Source organism: Fopius arisanus, unplaced genomic scaffold, assembly GCF_000806365.1.
Source record: "Fopius arisanus strain USDA-PBARC FA_bdor unplaced genomic scaffold, ASM80636v1 scaffold00001, whole genome shotgun sequence".
In the NCBI taxonomy this organism is placed as follows: Eukaryota; Metazoa; Arthropoda; class Insecta; order Hymenoptera; family Braconidae; genus Fopius; species Fopius arisanus.
Window position 1 is genome coordinate 4,928,444 of NW_011887740.1, and position 22,443 is coordinate 4,950,886.

At 37.4% G+C, this 22,443-nt stretch overlaps 3 protein-coding genes across 9 annotated transcripts in view; 1 reads left to right on the forward strand and 2 right to left on the reverse strand.

Annotated features, from left to right (window-relative positions):
* The window catches only part of UBL3 (ubiquitin like 3), a 47,809-nt gene extending 35,591 nt beyond the window's left edge, over positions 1 to 12,218 (reverse strand). Inside the window, exon 1 of the mRNA XM_011301485.1 lies at positions 11,420 to 12,218. Within this exon, the coding sequence (XP_011299787.1) occupies positions 11,420 to 11,449 (30 nt within the window). The 5' untranslated portion in view covers positions 11,450 to 12,218. The remainder of the gene's footprint in view (positions 1 to 11,419) is intronic.
* Positions 12,219 to 12,663: 445 nt separating this feature from the next.
* LOC105264587 (tetratricopeptide repeat protein 5) overlaps positions 12,664 to 22,443 on the forward strand; it is an 81,035-nt gene continuing 71,255 nt past the window's right edge. For 2 of the 4 annotated variants that reach the window (XM_011301598.1, XM_011301589.1), the window contains exons 1-8: positions 12,664 to 12,944; positions 13,024 to 13,374; positions 13,465 to 13,707; positions 13,786 to 13,839; positions 14,068 to 14,253; positions 14,384 to 14,556; positions 14,651 to 14,795; positions 14,886 to 15,009. In XM_011301598.1, the coding sequence (XP_011299900.1) occupies positions 12,861 to 12,944; positions 13,024 to 13,374; positions 13,465 to 13,707; positions 13,786 to 13,839; positions 14,068 to 14,253; positions 14,384 to 14,556; positions 14,651 to 14,795; positions 14,886 to 15,005 (1,356 nt within the window). In that variant the 5' untranslated portion in view covers positions 12,664 to 12,860 and the 3' untranslated portion in view covers positions 15,006 to 15,009. Of the gene's footprint in view, positions 12,945 to 13,023; positions 13,375 to 13,464; positions 13,708 to 13,785; positions 13,840 to 14,067; positions 14,254 to 14,383; positions 14,557 to 14,650; positions 14,796 to 14,885; positions 15,799 to 22,443 lie in introns of those variants that run through there. The other 2 variants (XM_011301580.1, XM_011301572.1) reach the window with 2 other exon arrangements.
* Positions 15,476 to 22,443, reverse strand: part of tsl (torso-like) — a 13,017-nt gene continuing 6,049 nt past the window's right edge. For 2 of the 4 annotated variants that reach the window (XM_011301539.1, XM_011301532.1), the window contains exons 2-3: positions 16,573 to 17,240; positions 15,476 to 16,444 (exon numbers count right to left, since the gene is read on the reverse strand). In XM_011301539.1, the coding sequence (XP_011299841.1) occupies positions 16,049 to 16,444; positions 16,573 to 17,202 (1,026 nt within the window). In that variant the 5' untranslated portion in view covers positions 17,203 to 17,240 and the 3' untranslated portion in view covers positions 15,476 to 16,048. Of the gene's footprint in view, positions 16,445 to 16,572; positions 17,241 to 17,498; positions 17,690 to 22,443 lie in introns of those variants that run through there. The other 2 variants (XM_011301548.1, XM_011301559.1) reach the window with 2 other exon arrangements.

The following is a 22,443-nucleotide window of genomic DNA, read 5'->3' on the forward strand; positions in this document are numbered from 1 at the left end:
AGAATTTTCCCATGGTCAAAACCCAAGGGGCAAATCCTCATCAGACCCGGGGTGATTCTCTAAATAATAAAAATAAAAGGCTCCCCCTTCCGTCAGAGACATAATCCGATCAAAAAAATTACTCCCACTAAATTACAACTATTTGAATTTAAACCCCGTGGATTTTCCCGTAGCTAATAAACATTACTCGACAAAAATATTTTCTTTTTCTCGTTACGAAAAATATAAATTGCCGACATCGAATCACTTCCTGCGATTTGCCGTATATATTTCGTTGTTGAAAAATTTGCATGATTATAATGCACCAACGAGGCACCATGAATATTATTGAAACCCATAGTGGCTTGATTTATGCCCCATAAAAGCTCAAGAGTATGAAGAAAAATCTGGTTTATTGTACGTACAACAATGTTAAGGGCCATAAAGCTTCAGCGCTACACGTTTTACCATAAAATTTAAAAATCCGGACTACAAAATACCCTCGAAACTCCCGGGTACATTGTGTCCGAGGTAGAAAAAAAGAAATTGAAGGAAAAAGTTTTTTCTATTCGACCCCGTTGACTGGGCTACATTTCTCGCTTTTCCATGTACCACATTTTCATTCCACCCTCTCTCCCTTTCAGCCCCTACCAATCCCCCAGTGTGCAATACCACCCCTACGGCTAGGAAAATGCACCCAATGCTTTTTCACTGTGAAAAGCCATCGAGTTTTGGTCGCACACTCTCGTATCGTATGTGTGACAAAAGTTCCATTCTCGACTTCCTGGGAATTCTCGATACTGCCTCGGGAAAGGTCACTACAATTTTTCCCCTACATCCCTCTCTTTTTTTTTTATCTTCTACTAATAAAAAGTACATGTATGTACTTCCTCTGCCTCCCACCCCAACCACCGGTTTACTCACTCGGTCAATTCAATATACTCGACACCGTTTTTTTATTTTCAGAAATCATTACATTATTTCAATATATTATGTACACTAAACGACGATTAATTCAAGAATATTCTTTCCGTCACAATTCGTTTCAATGCCAATCAACGAAAATTGTCGTGAGACATAATCTTCTGGCTTTATCGGTAATAAAATTATCATTTTGGAATTAACAAATGATATTCAATATTTATTCTGTAAATAATCAGGTAATAAATGGGGATAAATTACCCGAATTCAGGCGCATTACAGGGATCGACTAAAATGCTAATTAATTTCGAAGAACGTATTTGATTAATTAACAAAATCGAATTGATCCAGCTGTGCCAGGGAATCATAAAGCGAAATAAATAATTAAGTCACTTGAGTTATTATTAATCTTGTAGAAAATACGCAGAGGCATTTTCCTTGAGAAAAATCCCCGTCGACGTTCCCTGATGATCTAATGAACAAGCTAAAATTTCCTCTTTAATAACTAAAATGAGAAAAGATCAAACGCCATTATCTGCCATAAATTTCACCCACCGACAATCCTTTGACACTTGCTACGAAAATAATAACCAACTTCAGCCAATTCCTCACAAATTTCCGTCTTCCACTTCACACACCCTCCCCCCCCAAAAAAAACTATTATTTTCCGGTAGCGTGCAACGAGCCAATTTGTTTGAGCAATATGGGGTGCACCGAAAGGATTGTATGTTATTACCCCATCAGTACTATCTAAAAACCCACCGAGAAGATTTATCCGCGTTTAAAATTTGTTTTCCTTTCAATTTTTACAACTCATTTTTCCACCAGGGAAAACAAATTGTCGGAAAATTGTCGTTTCACTTTCAAGTGAAAATCGTAGGGAAGAATTATTATTCAATGGGATCGATTACCGACATGCTCCCACTTGCGCAATGAACGTGACCCGATGAGAAATTCTCCCTCGGGTGCAACTTGTAACTACCACACGCCATGAATATTTAAAAAAGCTTCAACCAACCCTTTCCTCCACCTCTTACTTCATTCCAATACATTTTCACACCTCTAGATTCAACTCTCGTCGGTTAAAAATTCTGTTACCCCTTGTCACCCCTTCGCCCACCCCTCCCGCCACTTCCCAGGTGGGTAGGGCGGGTGATCAATAAAAAAAAAAAATGAAAACATGGGGGTGGGGGTTTGATAGGGTGATAGAAAAGTTTTCAATTGAGCGGAATATTTCCGTTTTGCAATGCTCCTGCACAATCCATCATATTCAGTAGTTGTTTAAATATTCAACGGGCGATTTAAACTGGAATATTTTTCATTTCATCCCGGAAACTAATGGATCGTCGATCGTTATCCTCGAAAAGTAAAGAAAAAAAAATTATTGGCGAATACATGAATGCGTGAGTGAGGGATGATGAAGATGGCATTGCCATCTGAACTCATTACAAAAATATTGAATTCAGGATTATCGAGTTAAAAAAATGGCGTATTCCAGTGATAAAATAATTATTTCATTATTAAACAGATATTTAGTGGATCGATAAAAGGTAATCCCGAATAAGTTGCTCGGATTTAAAAAATGGGAATCAAAATTGGTTAACGTAACATCGAGGAAAATGGGTAATCCTGCAGCATTTGGAGCCGGAAATTTCCCCGACTTTACAATGCCACTGGTTCCACCCTGTCTGCTATATACCCCCCAAACCTGATGAATAGTCGAATAAATGACCCCCCCCCTTTTCTGCACGCGTGTCCAGATTTGAAATTTAGCTGATTTCCTCGAGCGTCAAACCGCGGAAAAACCATTTCCGTCTTCCAGAGACTAGGGGATAGGAAAAGGCTTTTAGCTCAGTGGCCTGCAGTAGACGTCTCGATAAGCGAGAAATACCGTGAAAGAGGAATCGATGGGGTTAAAAGTGGCGAAGAGAAGGTGCCAAAAGAGAGAGAAAATAAAAAAAAAAAAGAGGTCCAAGAGTGGAAAGTGCATCGCGTGTGCGTAGGAGTCAGCCCTCGCGGGTCCTCTCAGTCGTTTTCCTCGACCCCGAGGTCTTGCCCGAGTGCTCGTTTTCGTACCTCTACGTTTCGAATGAAAAATAAACGAAAAAATAAAACCAAAGGTTTTTTTTTAGGGTGGATTTAGGGATAAGGGGACATCGGATAGAGAGAAAAGTCTGAAAAGACTGTCTGGATTTTAGTGGAAATGTGTGCGATTCTTTTTAGAACTTTTATCCGACGGTGAAACTACGAAAATCTTGTATCCCCCGATTACCATTCGAATCGAATGCGGCGAATGCCGAGACGGACACTAAAAAGTGAATTTTATTCAAACAAAAAGGTACGGGTTTCTTTTCGAGGGGATGGAGGAGTTTTATTGGATAACAATTTCATGGGTTCATGTGCGTGTCCTGATTTTCAATGACATCAGTGGATTTATCCTACTTCCAGGGTCTTATTAATCACCGGATATTTAAACCCCATTCACCTTGAATTCATCTTTCAAATTTCAACCATTGTTGCAAGTAAAGAAAAATATATTAACATGAAAAAGAACAGATGAGTAATCTCTATTTTTTAACGCGAGTGAATGCAAACTGAATTCATATTCAATTCGACAGTCTGTCCATTGAAATAAAAAAATTCTGAAAAATGACGGATCTGAAATTGAAATTCGCGGTAACGGGATTCGCAAAAATTGAAAAAATTAATATCTGAATTTCCCTAGGGAAAATAAGAGAATTTTATTGGAGTAAAAAAAAAATCGCTTGCGAGTTTTGTCACATGTGAATCACACGGTGGATAGCAATTGCCTCGAGCACTTTCTCCCAGTGAGGAAAAAAACATAACGAATACACGCGAAAAAAATAATAACAATGTATTATGCGTGTGCTTGCGTGCGTTATATTAGCGAGTGAGAAATAAATGTAAAACGCACTGTGTAAATTAATCACCTGATGCGAGAACTAAAAGTTAACGCGATTATGTACATATCCACACCTACATGGGAGCAGCTCACACCGATAATAATAAAACCGATAATTAGGCTCTGTACTGGAGAGTGGGTTACCATGGGCACTCGTCACGTATTGAACTATGGCACGTGCAAAATTGCCTGCGAGCCGATGGAAAAATTCATTGAAATAAAGATCTTTCCGGTGAACAAGATTCTCCATCCGATTTTCCACGATTTACCAAAAAAAAAATAATGAGTAAAAAATGATATAAATAATTTTAGAAGAAAATAAAACATAAACTACTCATTCGTCTTCATTCTCAAATGATCGGAGAAGCGATAAATAATTCATTTTTAAATTCAAAAATTCCGCGAAAAACGCGATAAATTTTCTGTTCCACATAAAAATTATTCAGCAATTATTCCAAAAGCTGCCACACAAAACCACATTGTCAACGATATTTTTACTGTCCCAATTTTTCCGAGTAAAATCTCGTGTTTTTGAAGCCTCAATTTATTCCCCACGTACCACTTAACCACAGGATTGTAAAATAATTAAAGAGAGAGTTGACTGGAGAATAAAAAAATGTAGTGACGAGGAAAAAAAAAATGAATCATTGGCTTTTCCGGTGAGAAAAAAAAAGGGATAAAAATTTGAGAGATCACTGGAGTGAGTCAGAGAGAATAGTCGCTGTCATTAATTGCAACTTGGCAGTTCAACTCGCCCTGATATCCAGTAACTCCCTCGTTTCTCTGTTTATCATTTAGCCACGAGAACCAAAACCACTCTGAATTCTCTCTATACCGGTCTATACGTCGGCAGGAAGTTGTGTCGACACTGCGGCAACAACTACCAGTGCGGCTAGTCACTCAGTACTCTCTTTACTTTATACAACCACTCGAGTTACGGCAAAATAAAGCACTCCAAGAAGAGAGGCCCACAGGCCTAAAAAACCTAATACCAAGAAGCCAAAGATCAAGCTGGCAAAATTCTCGTTTTCCCTCAAGAATTTAATTACACGAATTTTTAATTGTCCACTCTTCAGTTGAACTCCAGAGCGAAAATAATTTCCTTTAAAAAAATGTTCTAATTGCTAAACAATTATACTCATAACATTTACTAAAATGTGATAAACCTATTTGTTTGCAACTAAAATAGTATATTAGATTTAAAAAAAAATGAAAAATATATATCTCAATGTAGATGCTGTAAAAGAGTGATTTCCGTTCCCCGAAAAATCGTTCCCATCACCGACAAGCCAATTTTCGTCGAATCACCCCACACTCATCAATATTCCCCCAATAAATTCCCAGTCATAAAAAAAAAGTAATTTCCACAATCTACAACAAACGATGACAATCCAGCAGTAACTAATCACCCAAGATGATTGGTCTCTCCCACCCGACGACATTTTATCTACATAAAATCCAAAAAAAATGAAAATAATAATTAATTTTCTGAGCACAGCTGATCCATTTAATTTCACCCGTATACATTCACCTCCAGTGTAACAGATAACCCGTTGCACATACTAATTCAATTCAAAAGCACTGGTACACGTAATACGCAGTAACTCCAAAAGCTCAGACACTTCGAGCTCACCCCTAGATACAGAGATAGATATATCTACAGATATATATATGTACAGATATATCTACAGCTGTATGCACGTGTTTCTTGCGACGAAGGGCTTTGATATAATACCCAAAGCCACACCCGTGTGTAATACCACCTACCAAATAGATTTCAAACAAGAGCCTCGAATATCGTTACCAAAGCAAAATTCCCAACTCCAGATTGACAATAGACATTCAAACTCCACTCCAATCCTCTTCACCAGAAATCATTGCAAAATTTTTTCACACTGGAGGTACATTCCTCCGTCGAGAAGCCCATCACAACTATTAATCCATTGGAATCCCAAAAATCGCAATAATTGGATAAAACCCAATACCATACACGATGATCCCCCGGGTGATTGGATTACTCGATTCGGATCTGGGTCAAGTGAAGAAAAAAAAAATTGCCTTGAGAAATGAAAAACTAATAATTAGAAGCAGCTGAGAAAAAAAAATGGGATTTCTTATTCAGAGCGGAAGGGAGAGAAATCATTTCCTATGAGTCAATGAAAAAGTCTTGGGACGTCAAAGACGATTTTCAATTTAAATGGAAGAAGTAATAATGAAAAAAAAAAAAAAAAATGGTAACGAGCAATTAACCATCTCGGGATTTCATAAGCCCCGTCGAGACGTGATTCACCCTGAGGGTTTAATCCAAGAAATTCCTAGGGGCTTTTTTTCCTTTTGGACTCTTCCCTTTTTTTTTTCATCAGGTAGACCCTTGAGATGGGGGGGTATCTCGTTACTGATTATTGCTGGGATCGAGTTACCAAAACCCTTCGTTATAATGAAGAAGATGAAGCGTTTCCACTTGATCAACCAAAGAAAGTGGGAAACAATTACCCCATGTTATTGTTTTTCTCTGTTCTCTTCTTGGTTATTTTGTTACATTAACATACCGCTATTCTGGGAGTCTCAAAGGAAAATAATCACTGGGAATTTCTCATCTGTAGATTCTAAAGTTATTTATACACGAGAGCGAGGAATAGTTCTGGCAACATGTTTTTCTATTCCTTATAACGTGACATTCAATTAAGAATGAGGGAATGGGGTTTTGGGTTTCAGAGAGTAGAAATATTAAATGTTGATGGAAGGGTGATCCAAGAAATGGGAGAATTTCAAATAGGAAACGCCAGGAATTTTCGAATGAGATGGATATTTTATGATGACAGTATCTAAAGATTAATATTTAAAAACAATTGTCGAATTTCATTATGAATTAATGGAGATCGTTCGGTATATCGTGTAAACTAGAAAGTATATCGGGGTCAGGGGTCAGCCTGAAAAAGGGGCTGTCCGGGGAAAAACAACTTAACGATCTGGAGCAACGATTTTTCTTTTTCGGATTTTCTGATGGAGTCGGTGAAGCCATCCGTGAACCCCTTGTATCTGATATTGATCGCAACACGACGGGGGAACAACAAAAGTGGATATTCCGAGGTTCAAATAAAAAAAAAGCAGGAGGCAGAAGGATCCAGGACTTAACTGCTGTCCAGATGTCGAAGAAAAAGGACTGACCACACGGCATTTTTTCCCCTCGGACTTCCACTCCCTCTAAATTTCCACATCTCCACCAAAATTTTCATTGAAAATTTAAATAAATGGATAAATACTTGTCTCCACATCTTTAAAATCCCGGAATTGCTCAGAGTTCTCGGAGAGACATTTAATTTCACTCGATGGAAAAGAAAACCTAGATTCAGGTCATATCGACCTGAAGCTGAAGAACTACCCAAATATTAAGGAACAGAATGAATTCGCAAAATTTTAAACAATTTGAACTTTTTCTAGTTGAAACTTCAAGTGTAATTTGCCAACAGTGCACAGCATAAAAAAATAGTGCACATAAGCCTCAGTAACACAACGATCTCAATGGCAATTTCGGTGTAGTAAAGTGGACAGGAAGAGAATACGAAGAAAAAAAAATCTGAAGAGATATTATAAGAAACGATGAGCACTAAATATAGAACCCCTCGTTTGTAAGGAGTCATGGATAACGGTGTATGTGCCACGAGTACTTTTTTCTTTCGTCGAAAGTAGAGAGGAAGATAGAAAAGAGAGAATCTTATGGAAGATGAAGAAGGTGGAGTTTGAAGTCTCTTAGTTGTTATGGGTACGAAGAAAAGGAGGATTATAACATCTGTCGTGCAACGGAAACTCCAAACTTCACGTTGAAAACTCCAAACAAAAAGAAAAACAAGACGAGAAAATATTGAAAAACCAAAAAGAGTGGAAAACTGGGGCTGAAGAGGAAAGTTGAAATAATTTTCCAGTATCACGTACGTAAATGTGATTTACATTGAGAACGAAAAGTTGAAAAAATATATAATCCCCGTTTCCTTGACCGAACGCACATTTAGCAGTCGTGCATTTCAATTTGCACAATTAATTGTAATGAAACTAGTCTCGGAGTTTTCTCCAGACTTCATCCCCCATTCAATTCCTCCTGTTCGTTTTTCCTTCTCGGCATTTATTTTTTTTGGGGGAGGTAAGCTCTGTGTATATGTATGTGTTGCGTCTCTTAATTGAAAACTCGGCGCAAACTCGACCAAACATTTTTTTTTCTCTTTAGCCATTGAAACGTTTTCTTTCATCAGCAGTCTCTCCTCACCCGCTTTGCAACTCTCTAAGGAATTGCTACTCTAATCTTATTGTTTTTCGTTGGCCCACCCAAACCCCACTTCCATTTCTTCAACTCGATTCTTCCCATGGGGCTATTTATTTCCCAACGAAATCAAGTCTTAATTTCTTTTCATTCTATACTCTCCCCTTATTTATCGTCATTTTCTCTCAATTTCCATTGTTTCACATTTTTTTTTATCTATCAGCTCTTTCTTCCGTGACATGCAGAGTTCTCTCGAGATTAATTGCATTGGATAATTGAAAATTTACGTCACATTCTGAAAAATGTGACTTTTATGAAAAATGTGAAATGACTGTTGGAAAAAAAAATGAAATTTCATGGACTGTTGACTATATTCCATTCATTTGAGCATCAATTCTCTTTTTGATGGTGAAGATGAAAATATATAGACGGTTTCATGAATTTATTTAATTGGTGGGTATGACCTAGTTGTACCTTCTATCCCAAATCCTCGGGACATTATTTAACGTCCACCCTTTCTGTGTAATTTCTCGTTCTTCTACGGATAAAAAATTCAAATGAACATAAAGAGGGTGCAACGAACAAAAGTCGACGTGGTTTTATACGGTTGGATCGATGGATAGGTAACACACATGTTGCCGTCATATTTTGTACGTATCGTATGCAATTTGCGGTTGGTGAAAAAGAAACAGTGGTTTTAACAGGTGGCAGTTGCGTGCTGTTGTTTTATTACCATTGTTTCTCGTTTTTGTTAACTTCTTTCTCATTTGTGTACGAGAGTCTGTCGCTGATTCAACGGAATCATAGAGTGGAAATGCAAAGAACGGCAATAAATTTCATATCATTTCTATTTTCCAATCAATCGAGACAATTTTTTCGAAAAAATTTTGTCACTGACGACCAAGTATTGATCTCAGTTAAATTGAATTCTCGTATTTTCGTTTTTTCTCTGTGAAGTCATTAGGTCGTTGTCTATTTCCTCCGGCGAATAAAAAAACATGGCATTGACCCAAGGAGAAACCTCGAGACCATTAGCCTTCCATCTAATAATTCCACTCATTGTCACCCAATTCTAATGTTTCCCCAGTATTTCATTATTCCTTTTCTTTTGCATTGTTCCCTGAGGTGAGAAGTCTCTTTCTCCTCGTTGCGGCTCGCTGACCGACACGAGTTGAAAAACCCACTGGCAATTTAGTCTCTTTTGAAACGGGAGAAAGGTGGAAACTCAGTATCACACCGAAAACCCCTGGTATAACTTCCCAGTTCTCCGAGATCCCCGAGATGAAAGTTACGAGAGTGGTGTGTGACGTCACAGAATGCACAGAAGCGCGTTAAACAGCGAAAACAATTTATATTTATTGCACAGGAAGAAAAAAGAGAGAGACCGAGTGTGAGAGAGAGAGTGAAAAAAAATCCAGTGACAATGATTCATCGCCCCTTTGTTCAAGATCTACTTTTTTTCATTGCATCCTTATTTTTTTTTTCTCTCTACTGTTTTCTCTTTTTATCGGTAAACTCTTTAACGTCATCCAGGACCAGGAACGTCGTTATAACCACGAGCCAGCACAAAAGAATTTGATGAAGTCTCACACCGGTCCGAAACTTTTTCTCTCCACTCTATTTTACCTCTTTTGCCCTCTTTATTACTGATTTTTCTCGCGGAAAGAGTTCTTCTTTTATTTTGGATTACGCCAGTCATAAAGATCGATAGTTGATCGAGAGCAATAATGGAAGATTATTTCAATTTTTGCGTGTTGAAGGTGAGGATATATTTTTCCATAAAAAAAAAGTGAGGATGGAGCATTTTGCTGGTGTTGTCACAGCATCTCGAGTGGGTATCAAGGATTTTTATCCGCTTTGTCAATGGTGTTTGTTACCATTTTTAGCGAAGACTCGAGTTGGGTTTAATTGGAGGTACGTCATTGACGGAGTGACTCAAAGTGTGGGATTAAAATGGATGAATCAATGATTTAATGGGAAGAGAGAGATACCGTGACTTGTCGTTATACAATTGTCAGGTAGTATTGTGATTACTCGGGTTTTATTGCATTTTTATCATGAAATTTAATGATCAAGTGACTTGGAATAATTCTAAATGAGGAAGGGTGTATTATCGTCGGGTTTATAGAGATTTTCGACTCAAAATATTCTTTATTGACGTCTGAGCGTATTTGCTCTGTGATGAATGATGAGTAAATACGATCAGTTGAAGAGATAATTTTTTGAGTGAGAATGCGTGAATGAACAACGCGAATAAACATGTCACCTTTTCACACTTAGGGGGAAATGTCAAAAGAATTTCCTGTTGGATTTTTTTCTAAGCTGTAGAACAAGTTTTCGAAATAAACATCCAACAAGAATCATCATGTATGACTACATCACCAAATTCCAAGCACTTTCACATTTAATTATTAATTCGCTAATATCATTAAAATCCCATAAAATGATGGGAAGAATTTGGGCCTCTTTTTCTCTAGCTAATACTCGTCCAGTGAAAAACATTCAAATTACTAGCACAAGAGCACTCTAATCATTAGAAAGGTAATGAGCCTCGAAACGATTTCTAATTACGACCTTCTGATGATTTCTCAATGAGTCTCTCTCAAAATCCCACACCTATTATTCCCACTGTTGAAAAAAATTAGCATAATTGAATGTGACAGTTGGCCAAGTACGTGGAATACTATCCGAGAGAAGACCCCTTGGTGCCGAAAGTGGGTCAGGAAATTCTGGGTACTTGGATACACATTTTGCGAGGGTTTTTTTTTTTTCGGCAAAATGGAAAGGCCAGAGGGGGCAAAGATGCTGCCAGAGGAGAACTGATAAAGTGTGCATCAAGAGTCGAGGGAAAATGTTGAAAAAAAAAAAACTAGGTTCTCCTGATATTTCTCCCTTCCATTCCCGACCCTCTTTTGTATTCTTTTGGGGAGGAGTTTCCAGCCCTCAGGGCACGTCTTTACAATTTTTTCAGTATTTCTTCGAAATGGTAAATTCAAAGAAAATACAACACACATCTGTAACCCAGAATTAATCCTAAAGTCCCGTATAATTTTTCTCCGAAATCCCTGTGATTCCGGTGAAGAATAAACATGTATCGATTTTATTATCTCCCAAAAATTCGGTACGAAAAATTGAGGGGTCGTGAGATGAATGGATATGAGTCCAAAACTTTTTCCATTATTTCTACCCCTCAATGGCTCTCGATATACCACGAAATAATTTCCACATTATCTCATAAATGCTTGAAAAAATCGTGTGACCCACAAGCTCCTCTGATTTTCCTCTCATCTCGACAACTGCCCCAATCACCCCAGTGAATAAATAAATAATATTGTACTCACCTTATCCGACGGTATATTTCTCGAACTCATCGTAACTAGTTGTACGAACTACGAGGAATCCAGAGGCTGCTCGTAATTGCCAAATCACCAATCCAACGATGAGGATATTAATTAATCCTCCCTTCAACTCCCTCGACGAGAAAAAAAAATAATAATCACAACAGAGGATGTCTCAGCTCTCACCGTACCAATAACTCCAAAATAAATCCCCAAATCTCAAATCACAAAATGCCAAAATGAAAATGGAGAACTCCAGCACTCACTATAAATCCTCAATTGACATTTACAAACATAACAGAACCAAACGAAACAGAACAAAAGCACAACCCTCTCGATTTATCGATCTCTCAGATAATGAACATATGAATGAGGGTATATAACAATTCACGCACTAAAATCACAAAACACCATTTTACTCCTTTACGTCGTTAAATCTCGTGGCAGTTGCCTCCCACCTCCAATATATCAAGATTTTCCTTTTCTCCTTTCTGTCGTGATAATTCCTCTGCTTTCCTCTTTCCCCACGGCTCTCCCTTTTTCTATATATATATAGATATATATCTCACAGTTGACTCAGTTTGGCCCGACGTTACTTGTACATGTCGGGCACAAAGTACTTGAGCAACATTTTCGAGATGATAATGCACGTATATGAATGCCGTGTGTAAAAAAAAATAATAATAATCACAATAGCCACTCCACGCACTACCTTGTAACCAGTGTCAGAGCCAAACACATAAAATGGCGTTTTATTCCCCGGAGTGTCCCAATGTAGTATTCTGGGGAAGCCTCGGCCACGGACTGCGAGCCCAGCTGAGAATTCACGCAGCAACTAGCCAGGGTCAACGCCTTGACAGATACACCCTGGTGACATCTAACGGCTGATTCGTCAGCCGATCCGTCCGCCAGGTGGCCCGTCCCGCAATGGCGCCATATTTTGATTTTTTATTTATCCGATGGATTTCAAAAGTAATTAAAAAATATACACTGTCCATGTAAAATTTGAAAATTATTCTCCTGGACATAATAATAATTATTCTTTAATTATTGACCTGAAGAAAAAAAATTGGTAAAAAATTATGGGAGATAAATTTTTATATATTATTTGGAAGAGGGTGGTTATTTAGATAATTGACGGTATTATTTATTTTTTATTTTGAAGGAAGGGGGAATTTTTCGTAATTGTATCCAGAATGCAAGATCTAACTTCAACTTCAGTTATTATTCTAGTTATCGCTCGTTGTGAACTCGTAAGTTTGAGAAGCATTGGATATAATGACAGGAGTCATAACCCCACTTTTCACCGATTCGCCAGTTGTTTGATACTGCATTATGCTGAATTTATCCATTTGTTCATGAGAATTGTTGTTCATGGATGCGAGGAAGTTGATGCGGGCCTCAACGAACACAGTTCGGTGATTGTTACTGATAGTTTATAAAAATGTCGGCGATTATCGACGATAAGGTCGTCGCTGGAGCGAAGAGTTCCAGTGAAGTCAAGGAAGATCCTATCGTCGCTCTCACCGTGAGTCCTGAAAATTTCACCATCTGATTTTATTGTTTCCCTCATCAACAGTTAGATGAACACTCGAATATTTTCGCAGGAGAAAGTCGAGTTGCTATACCACTTTCGTGATCACTATTTCGAGAATCACTCGATTGAAGATGCTATTAATAAAAACAATGACATTGAGCGAGAGATGAAAGAGACACTAGGTAGATTCGATGAGTTCAAGGGTTACGAAATCGATGGCTGCAGGGCGAAATACTATTATCTCAAGGGAAAAGCCTTCAATGTTGTCGATAGATTCGTCCCTCAAGCTGAAGAGTTACTCAGCAAAGCTGTTAAGCTGGAACCCAAGTTGATTGATGCATGGAACGAGCTTGGAGAATGTTATTGGAAAAATGACGATATTAAACAGGCGAAGAATTGCTTCGTGGGAGCATTGCCTCATGTAATTATTTATCTCGAGATATTTGATTAATATCTAATATAAAAAAAATGGTTCAGAGTATTGGGAAAATATTTATTACTTAAATCCTAGGGAAGGAACAAAACATCTTTGAGAAATTTATCAATGGTGTTGAGGCAGGAGTCGACTAACGACCAGAAGCAGAAAATTGAAAATATCAAGTTGGGGGTGGAGTATGCAAAGGAAGCTGTTGGTATGGATACAAATGATGGCACATCCTGGACAATCCTTGGGAATGCATATTTGGCTTCTTTCTTCACTATTGCCCAAAATCCTGCGACTCTCAGGCTTTGTATGTCTGCCTATGCCCAAGCAGTGAGTTTTCTCTATATTTTTTAAAATATGCACGATTGATTTTTTAATATTATTTATGTAATTTTGTTCTTATTATAGGAGAAAGATGTCGTGGCCAAAAGCAAACCGTATCTATTTTTCAACAAAGCTACGGTAAAAATCTATTTACTCTTGCGCTACCTTCTATCGCTATCGAAATTGTGAAAATATTATTTTTCCCTTTAAAATTCTTGGAATCGTGACGCCAAGTGGGGGCTCTATATAAGTACCTGATCAGTGCGAGTTCGACGTGTTTACATCCCGACCGTATAAATTGCTTCGCAAAGAAATTTTTTCTCTGGAGATTTCGTGATTGAATATATGATCTTATCTATTTGACAGGCATTGAAGTACCAGGAGGAATATAAATTAGCACTAGAGGCATTCAAGCGTGCAATGTTGCTCGATCCCACCTGGGAAGTGCCAAGAACAAAATTTGATGAATTACTCAAGTACCTTAAGGATGTACAAAATTTAATCAACAGCAAAGGAAGATTAAAGCCTAAAAGACTGTATCAAATGATTCAGGTAAAGTTTAATTCTCAATGTTCCATCAATTAATGAGAATAATGAATTAATGACTTTCATTCTATCTACTTCATTTTAAAAAAATGTAATAAAACATATAAATAGTTTATGTCATTCCCGATTGTTTTAGGCCTTGGATAAAAAACATCTGGGCCCATACAAAGAGGGTTCATACACCTCTGGAAATAAATCAATAAAACTGGAATTGATCCCTCTAAAAGACTTGAACCCCGGTATTAATATTGAGAAAGTGGTTTTTGGAAAAGTCGTGTGCTGGATACAAGATTCAGACGCTGTACCATTGTGAGTACTTCCACAATTTGTCAGCTTATAATATATTGATATTGATTGAATAATTTATGAGATATTTCAATTTACATCGTATCTCGTATTGCAGCTCTTTTTGCATGGTCGACGAAGAAAAAACGTGCATGGTGGTGACTGTTTATAATTTGGCTGAGGGTCGGGGTGTGACAGTCGGAGACTCAGTTGCAATTCCAGAGCCATTTCTGACCCATCAACAATTTTCCTTCTCTGTAAATGTACGTAAACCTCCACCAGTCCATTTAATCTCTCTCCCTGTTCACCATGAACCAAACACCTTTATAATTTTCCACAATTTTTTCACCCAGGAATTTGATTTCAAGTCCATACGCGTTGAAACACCCGTCTTACTGGTCGTAAATGGTAGAAAGTTGGGTAGAGATCAGCAGGCAGGCGCTAAACTTTCGAGCTACAAGAGACCCGACTGAACTCGTAAGTCAAAAGTGCATCAACAATTTTAATCTCCTCCATTTCCATCGGGGAATATTCCAAAAAATTGCTAATTCGTCTGTTGAAACTACGAAAAATGAAGGAGTTAATCAGGGTAATCCTGACGACCGCCATTGCCTAAATATTTCGTTTCTCTGGTCGATTGTAAGAAAAATCTATAATTACTAAAAGGCAGTTCGTCTCAAGGACTCTGAAAAGTGATTGCGACCAGTTCATGAATAAGATGAATTGAATTGAATTCTCATCAGATCTAATTTCCCCTTGACATTTTGAAACTTGCGGGAAATCGACAAATTAATATCCTCAAATCTCAAATGAAATAAAATTAATTCATCTTGTTCTAGCTTTTCACTGTCGAATTCCGGCAGATGACATTCTAGTTAATAACGTTGAGCAATGGAATAATAAAATTACTCTTTCGAAATTCGTGGATCGAAGCAATGAAATTATTCAATTACGCCCCACGGAAAAGATGGCAATCAACTGACGAGTTAGGCTTGAAAAAATAAAGGATTATTCGTCTGTTAGAAGGAGCGAAAGACATGACTTATTTATCAACAAAAATAATTGAATCAAAAAATAGGAGAATTAATTAACGAGTGAAATGTGAAAATGTCAAAAATCGATTCGAGAATGCAATAACACGCACAATTCACTCGATAAAAATTCAACAGAATAAGTAACGCTTGTGATATGAATAATAACAAATAAAACGTTTGTATAAAATGTTTTCCTATTAACGATTATATAATAAATACTTATTTATAACAATAACAGATTACACGCTCGTTGGTAAATAATAGAAATGACGAGGGGCAGGAGGGGGGAGGGGGATGAGCACTTGGTGTTTGTTTTTCTCTTAAAAATGAGAAATGAGCTTGAGTTCAGTAATTGCATTCAGTCTGACACCGAGATCATCACAGAGTAATAGTCCTCGAGTTCCCACATTCACTGAAGTTTCTCACAGTATGGGGAAACATGGAAAGCCCCCCATCATATCACAGTGATAAACTCCATCACATCACATGTTGACCTCCCACAATTTGAAGTAATTATCGATGGCCTCGAGGAACCAATGGCGCCTCTCGGAATCCTTGAAGAGTGGTGCTAAGGTGCGCAATTCGAGTTGAAGCAGTGCCTCATTATCGAGCAAACCATCGAGCTGCCTGAGCAAACTGGCATCACCATGAAGCTTCAAGAGGCTTGGATACGTGAATACGTAGTACTGCACACGTAGACGATCAATGGCCCATGCCTCCACTGATTTATTGCCACTGGCTGATTGTATGGCACCGATGTGCTTAGCGTACCAAGGTGAGAAGTAATTACGCAACTCAAGACTCGACAATTCAGCAACACCACGTGTCTTCAGTCGTTCTTTGATCAGCTGATACACTGAAGGTGTATAAACGAATACCTGGAATCAACGACTTTATTAAACTTTAATGTCACTTATCCAATTTTCATTATCACGATTTCATCTTCCATCGGAGAGTCTGAACAATTATGAGAGTAATAAAGAGGGAGACAACGAAAGAGACAAACCTGATAGAGTGAATTTCCAGTGACGAATGACGAGATATAGTGTGAGCCAAAGTTTTTAATAAACTTAATAACGCTGACAGTGTCATTGATGGCGACATTATCTGTCTCCTTGGCGACAGTCTCGTCCAGGATGAGATTTTCAGGGGATATGGTGAGCTTCTGGGTATCCCTGAATCTGGCGACCCTCACTAACACGTAACAGTGGTCCCCAGTGATGAATGACGAGTTGATGCCAAAATTCCTTGCTATGGCAGCTGTTGACCAACTAGCTGTGAATGCCCTCCAGGGTCTGTCCAGTCTCTCGAAGGAGAAATCACGGAAGTAAGCCTGCAGGAGTTGTCTCAAATTGTCGCAGAACTCCATGTGAAAGTCACCCTCGAATACTGTTGGGCTTTTCCCACGTGGTCTGAGGGGCTGGGATGGTGGATTTTGGAAGACGTCCAGTGTTGGCTCACGAAATATCCACCTGTCTGATTCATTTCGAGGTACAACTCGCATACTTATGCTCAGGTAGCCGTAACGACTGAAGACATTTATGGCACCACCGAGTCGAGGATTTTGGCTGTTGGTCAAGTGAATCTTAGCGATTACAACTGCCGCCAGGATGAGGAAACGCACGCGCTTCCACATCTCACCTGGCAGTTGGTTTGGTATCTCTCGATGGAAACCTGAAAGTAGAAATAGAAAATATTATTTCATTCTATGAGATTCAGTGAGATTGCTAATTTCTGGAGATTTTATTAAATCTCGACTTGCTCTTCGATCTTTTCATTTTTATAATTTTCCTTGAATCCCTGTCGCCAAATATTCACAATTACCCCACAAATTACTCATGTCCCCTTTTTGCAACACCCCAATCATTAAAACCTCATTAAATTCCATTAGAAAATCACAAATGAAAATAAACAATTACGAGTAATAAATACCGAGTGATTGCAAAATAACTAACAGAGAGTGCGATGTCTTCAAAATATTACTCAATCGCTGAGAAAATCGTGAGTGGATAAATTGAAAATTATCACATTTTCATTCTCTGATAATAAAACTGTCATTATCTTCGGAAAATAAATAATGCAAATCGTAAAGTTTGGCACTTGTTGCTGACTGCGCGGGAAAAGGAAAACTGAAGTACAGCTTCGTTTTAAGTATGACATTCTCAGAATCTTGTGGCCTTCATCCCCACTACTTGTTGAAGGGGTTAAGATGAAATAGTGAGCTGTCTGCAAGGGAATACGAGTACGGACACTCAAATCCGGGAAGTGAGGTCGATTTGCACGTGTTGATTACACGGTATGACAGTTTGGACCTAGTGCACGTGAGATTATGATTTAATTATCAATTCCCTCTTGGATATCGTCACTGATGTATTTTTTCAATCGCTCATTATAAGTCCGAATGGATACTTGACATCGGAGGAAATTAAATGTCTTGTTATTTATTTTAATGATGTGATTAAACGAGCTGCAGTCATTATTGACAGTTGAGAGATAATTGCGCTCTGTTCTGGTGTTGTGGAGTAATTAAGTATGGACTAGTCGAGGGCTAGTAATTTAGGAAGGGGAGGGGGGGATTAATAATCGATTATTATTCAAAATAGAGAATTTTTAATTGTCTTTTTTCTGATATATTTAGGGAATAATTAGAGAATTCATAGTTGATCTTTTATTCGCACTTGTCTTCGTAAATAGACAATTGGGTAATATTTAATGATTGATTTTAATGGTTCTACGAAGCTCGTAAAAAGACATTACAGCGAGTACTAGTGATAGTTCAGTGTAATGGCAACTTGAGAAATTCATTTTTGGAATTCATGAATTGTTTTTCCCCGGATTTTCAGGGGATTCTGAAAAAATCATATATATCAGAGTTTTTTTACTCCACGTGGATATTTATTTTATTCTCAGTTTACCGCGCTGGAGAAGGAAATGAGAACGGGAATAGTCGGAAATATAATATTTGCAAGGATGTCCACAGCGAAGGGGAAAAGAGAGATGGACCTCAAATTTCACGTAGACATATACCAACAACTATTTTTAAAAATATCATAAATATAAATTTAGAACACAATTTTATGAACCTCATTTCGTGGTCCATTGAATTTTCAAAATTACTCCGAGTTTAGAACTCGGTGCTGTAACTTTTGGAATATTTTTTGTCTCGCCGAGCATTGAAGCATTATTTCTAATTCACAAATTGACAATAACAATTGCGGTGAACTTCGTGACATTGTGGTTGGTAAAATGAGTGGTAACCACAAACGATAATAGAAAAAAAATTGACGAAGACGTGTATCTGGGACAATTGGAGGTGAAAATGATAAAACAATTTCTATATTCTTGAGTCTTGTCCTTCCTCTCCGTTTTTCCATTAATTTTTTTATTCCATTGAAATAGTCAAGGCATGACGAACAGAGGAAGAAGTGAATCCCCAACCGGATAATTTATAAATAACGACAATTGTCACGACGCAAACACATGTTTTTATCGTCCACTTATCGTGGCGGAAGATTTTGATTATTTTTTTCCTCTCCTGTTATGCGAAGCGTCTATTGTAGACACGTTGTCGTGCCGACAAATCGTAACTAGCATTCCACTAGCTTTTCTCGTCGTCCCAGTAACATTTAGAAGATACAAACTGCCATGGTTCAATGTACCTCATTTATAATAATCCGCTTTATACACGCGATCCACAAAGTAGATATTGACCATTTTATGTTGATCGATATTATTAGCAGTTACTATTATTAACAGGCCGAGATAATTACTCACTTGAATTTTAGTACAACGATCAATTGTCGAAGCGATCCTTTCATATTTACCACATCCCACCTAAAATAATTGATTTCCCGCAAAAATATAAATAAAAATATAAAAAAGTGCAAAATCCTTTGGAATTTAATTGAAATTCATTAAAATTGAATTGAATTAATTAAATCTGCTTAAAGGGATTTAGGGGATTGAATCATACGTTTTCCTCGTTTCTGATGAACAATGAACTATTTCAATAATTGAATCGGTCGTTGTACCGCTTGCCAATTAAATCGTCCTCATTAATTACAATAATTCCTCGGTATTAAATTAAATACGTCATGTCTCACTTCGTCAGCTGTTAAAATACATAACACTGAAATGGTTTTGTACATTAGAACCGGGTAGATGAGTACAGCTTTCGCCACTCGCTTTCATAGACTATTATCACCTGCATGTGAGAGCTGAATTGAATGATTCCACTGGAGGTTAAATCCTCGGATGAATTTTACCTTCCAGGGAATTTCATTTTTTTTCTCTCCCCTGTCAATTGGATTATGCAATTGAATCGGATCCATGGATATATTGGCAGGACCTTGGCACGGATTGCATCCAGCATTAAGGACAAAAATCCGATGGTACTGTTAGAAAACGGTTAAGACATTGTCAATAATTCTGAGTCGAGGAAAACTTGTATTCGTCGACCGTGAATTTTTTTTTTAATTCCATGCGCATTGATTATGACACTATTTTTAGAGATTGATGCAGAAGAGGGAAAATTGCGCAATATAACTCGATATATAACTCGAATGTCTGACGAAAGGCCAAATTTTATTACAAATTTTTTCAGATGTTCTGACATTTTCCCTTCAAATAATTTCTTAATTATTTTTATATAAATTTACCTTTTGAAAAATATCTCGAAAAGATTGGAACGTGTAAAACATGTGGTTCTCCAACCCCCAGAGGCATAAAAACTTGATGGAGAGAACGGTGAACTTTATTCGCGTCGTGTTCATGTGCTAATAAAAATGTCCGTTCAAATAATAATTGAGCATGCATGAGTATTTGTCTGACCGTACTCCATCGCTGAGGTTTTATAAAACCATTTATCTGTGTACATGAGACAGATGTCAATGATGACTATAAAAAAAAAAACAATCGAGTTGTTTATGTGGCTGGGGTTCACTTTTTGTACAATTGACAATTGCTGTTCACTCGATGTGTCAATGACATTTTCTGAGTAATTTGTTCCTAAAGTTTGCACGTTTTTCCATGGAATTTCGATCATTCCTGACGCCTCCTGGGGTACCGTTAGGTATCCGTTAAGTGCTCCCGTTTTACATTTCATGAGACTGTAAATTTTCGAATGAAATTTGTCAATGGCTTATCATTAGTGCGTGCAATTCAATCTCATTGCATCAACATAATTGAATAAAATATCTGTTCAATTTGTTGGATGACTTTAATTGATGAGGCGGACTATTTATAGGAATTTAATTAAACGAACGATCATTGCTGGATTAATGAAAAATAGTTAAAAATCGCAAGTACTTGCCATTTATCTCAGAATAATTACCCTTTATTGTGTCAATAGAGAATAATTCCGGATAGTTTTGCAGTGAAAAATGATTAATCATTTTTTATGACACTGATTTGTTTTTTGCAAGTGTAAACTTGAATCATTTGTTTTCATCCAGCACTCGGAACTGCCGGGATGAACCCTCTATCACCGGATCACATAAGTTTATTCCATTTCCGTTGAAATGATACCGGGGACAGTTTGTAAAAGCTCTCCCCTTCTGCACACGATGAAAGTAATTGTTATGGGTCAGTGACTGAATAAACGTAATGAGACTTCGTCAAAATACGAATCACAATCTCCGGTGGATGTATTTTAAGTTGTGGGAGAGCTTTTCTCCTCCAGTTAAACAATACAAAATCCGAAAATCCATCACAATAAAAAAATTCTCATTCTCATTCCCACGAAATTGTTTTTACAATTAAAAAAATCAACTTCAGCCGCAGTGCGTCACAATAAATTCTCATTAAAAAAAATGAGTGAATAAATAATGCAATTATTTCGGGAAGTGCATCTATTATGTTTTTACAATTAAAATTAATTTAGGTGGGAGGTGGGGGGAGGATATTTATCGAGTTTGAAAGAATTATTCATCAGTTTATTATTGATTCGTCATGTTTTGTCGTTCATCTCGTGCAATTCCATGGAAAGTTTCTAGTTCATACGTATATCGATACAAATCGCTTATTCAATCCCTCGTCTTACTCGCACTGCGGTCGGGTTATTGAACGACGTGAAATCATATATACGGGAATTGCCATGAGGCAATGTTGGAGTGATGTACCCTTCTCAACCCATTCTGGGAGACAAACGATAAAGGTTTCGTGGTTGTGTTTTGGACGTACAACATGCAGTCCCCAACCGCTTGGAATTCCCAACTGATCTCTGAGCTATTGATTGACACTATTTAGCATGGACTTTATTCCTAAATACCAATACCAATCGATATCGATTTTTATTTAAAATGATATTTGAAGGTATATCGCGCAATCTTGAGAGAAGTTATAAAACATTTCTCACACGTTTTGTATAAATTAAAATGGAATTATCAAAGGAGTAATGAGTGATTTCAACGGAAATGATTACGAGACACTTGTGATGATATCTAAAATCAAGTGTCCTCCGAATGATTGCGTCATTCTCAGAGATGTGTTTAAATTATTACGTATCATGGATTTCACCGTATTTTTTAAATAAATTTAATCTTAAATTAAAGGAATTTTCATCGAGAAATAATCCTGAGATTATTTGAAGAACCCAATTCATGTGTTATCTAGGTTTTTAAATGTTCTGTTTGCCCATTAAGTTGTCAATTATCAGATAATGATGAAAGAGCTGCGATAAATTTAAAGGAATTAATTTTTCCTTGAGCATTACCCTTCAATTACTTTGATTAATTTTCACTTCTCATTTTTGCATTTATCCTGCATAATTCCCCTCCCAAGAGATTTACATGCGAGAAAATTTCCGTGACATTTACTATTTAAAAATGTTTAATACCTCAGGAATTATCAAAACGTGCGGTTGTAAATAAAAACATCG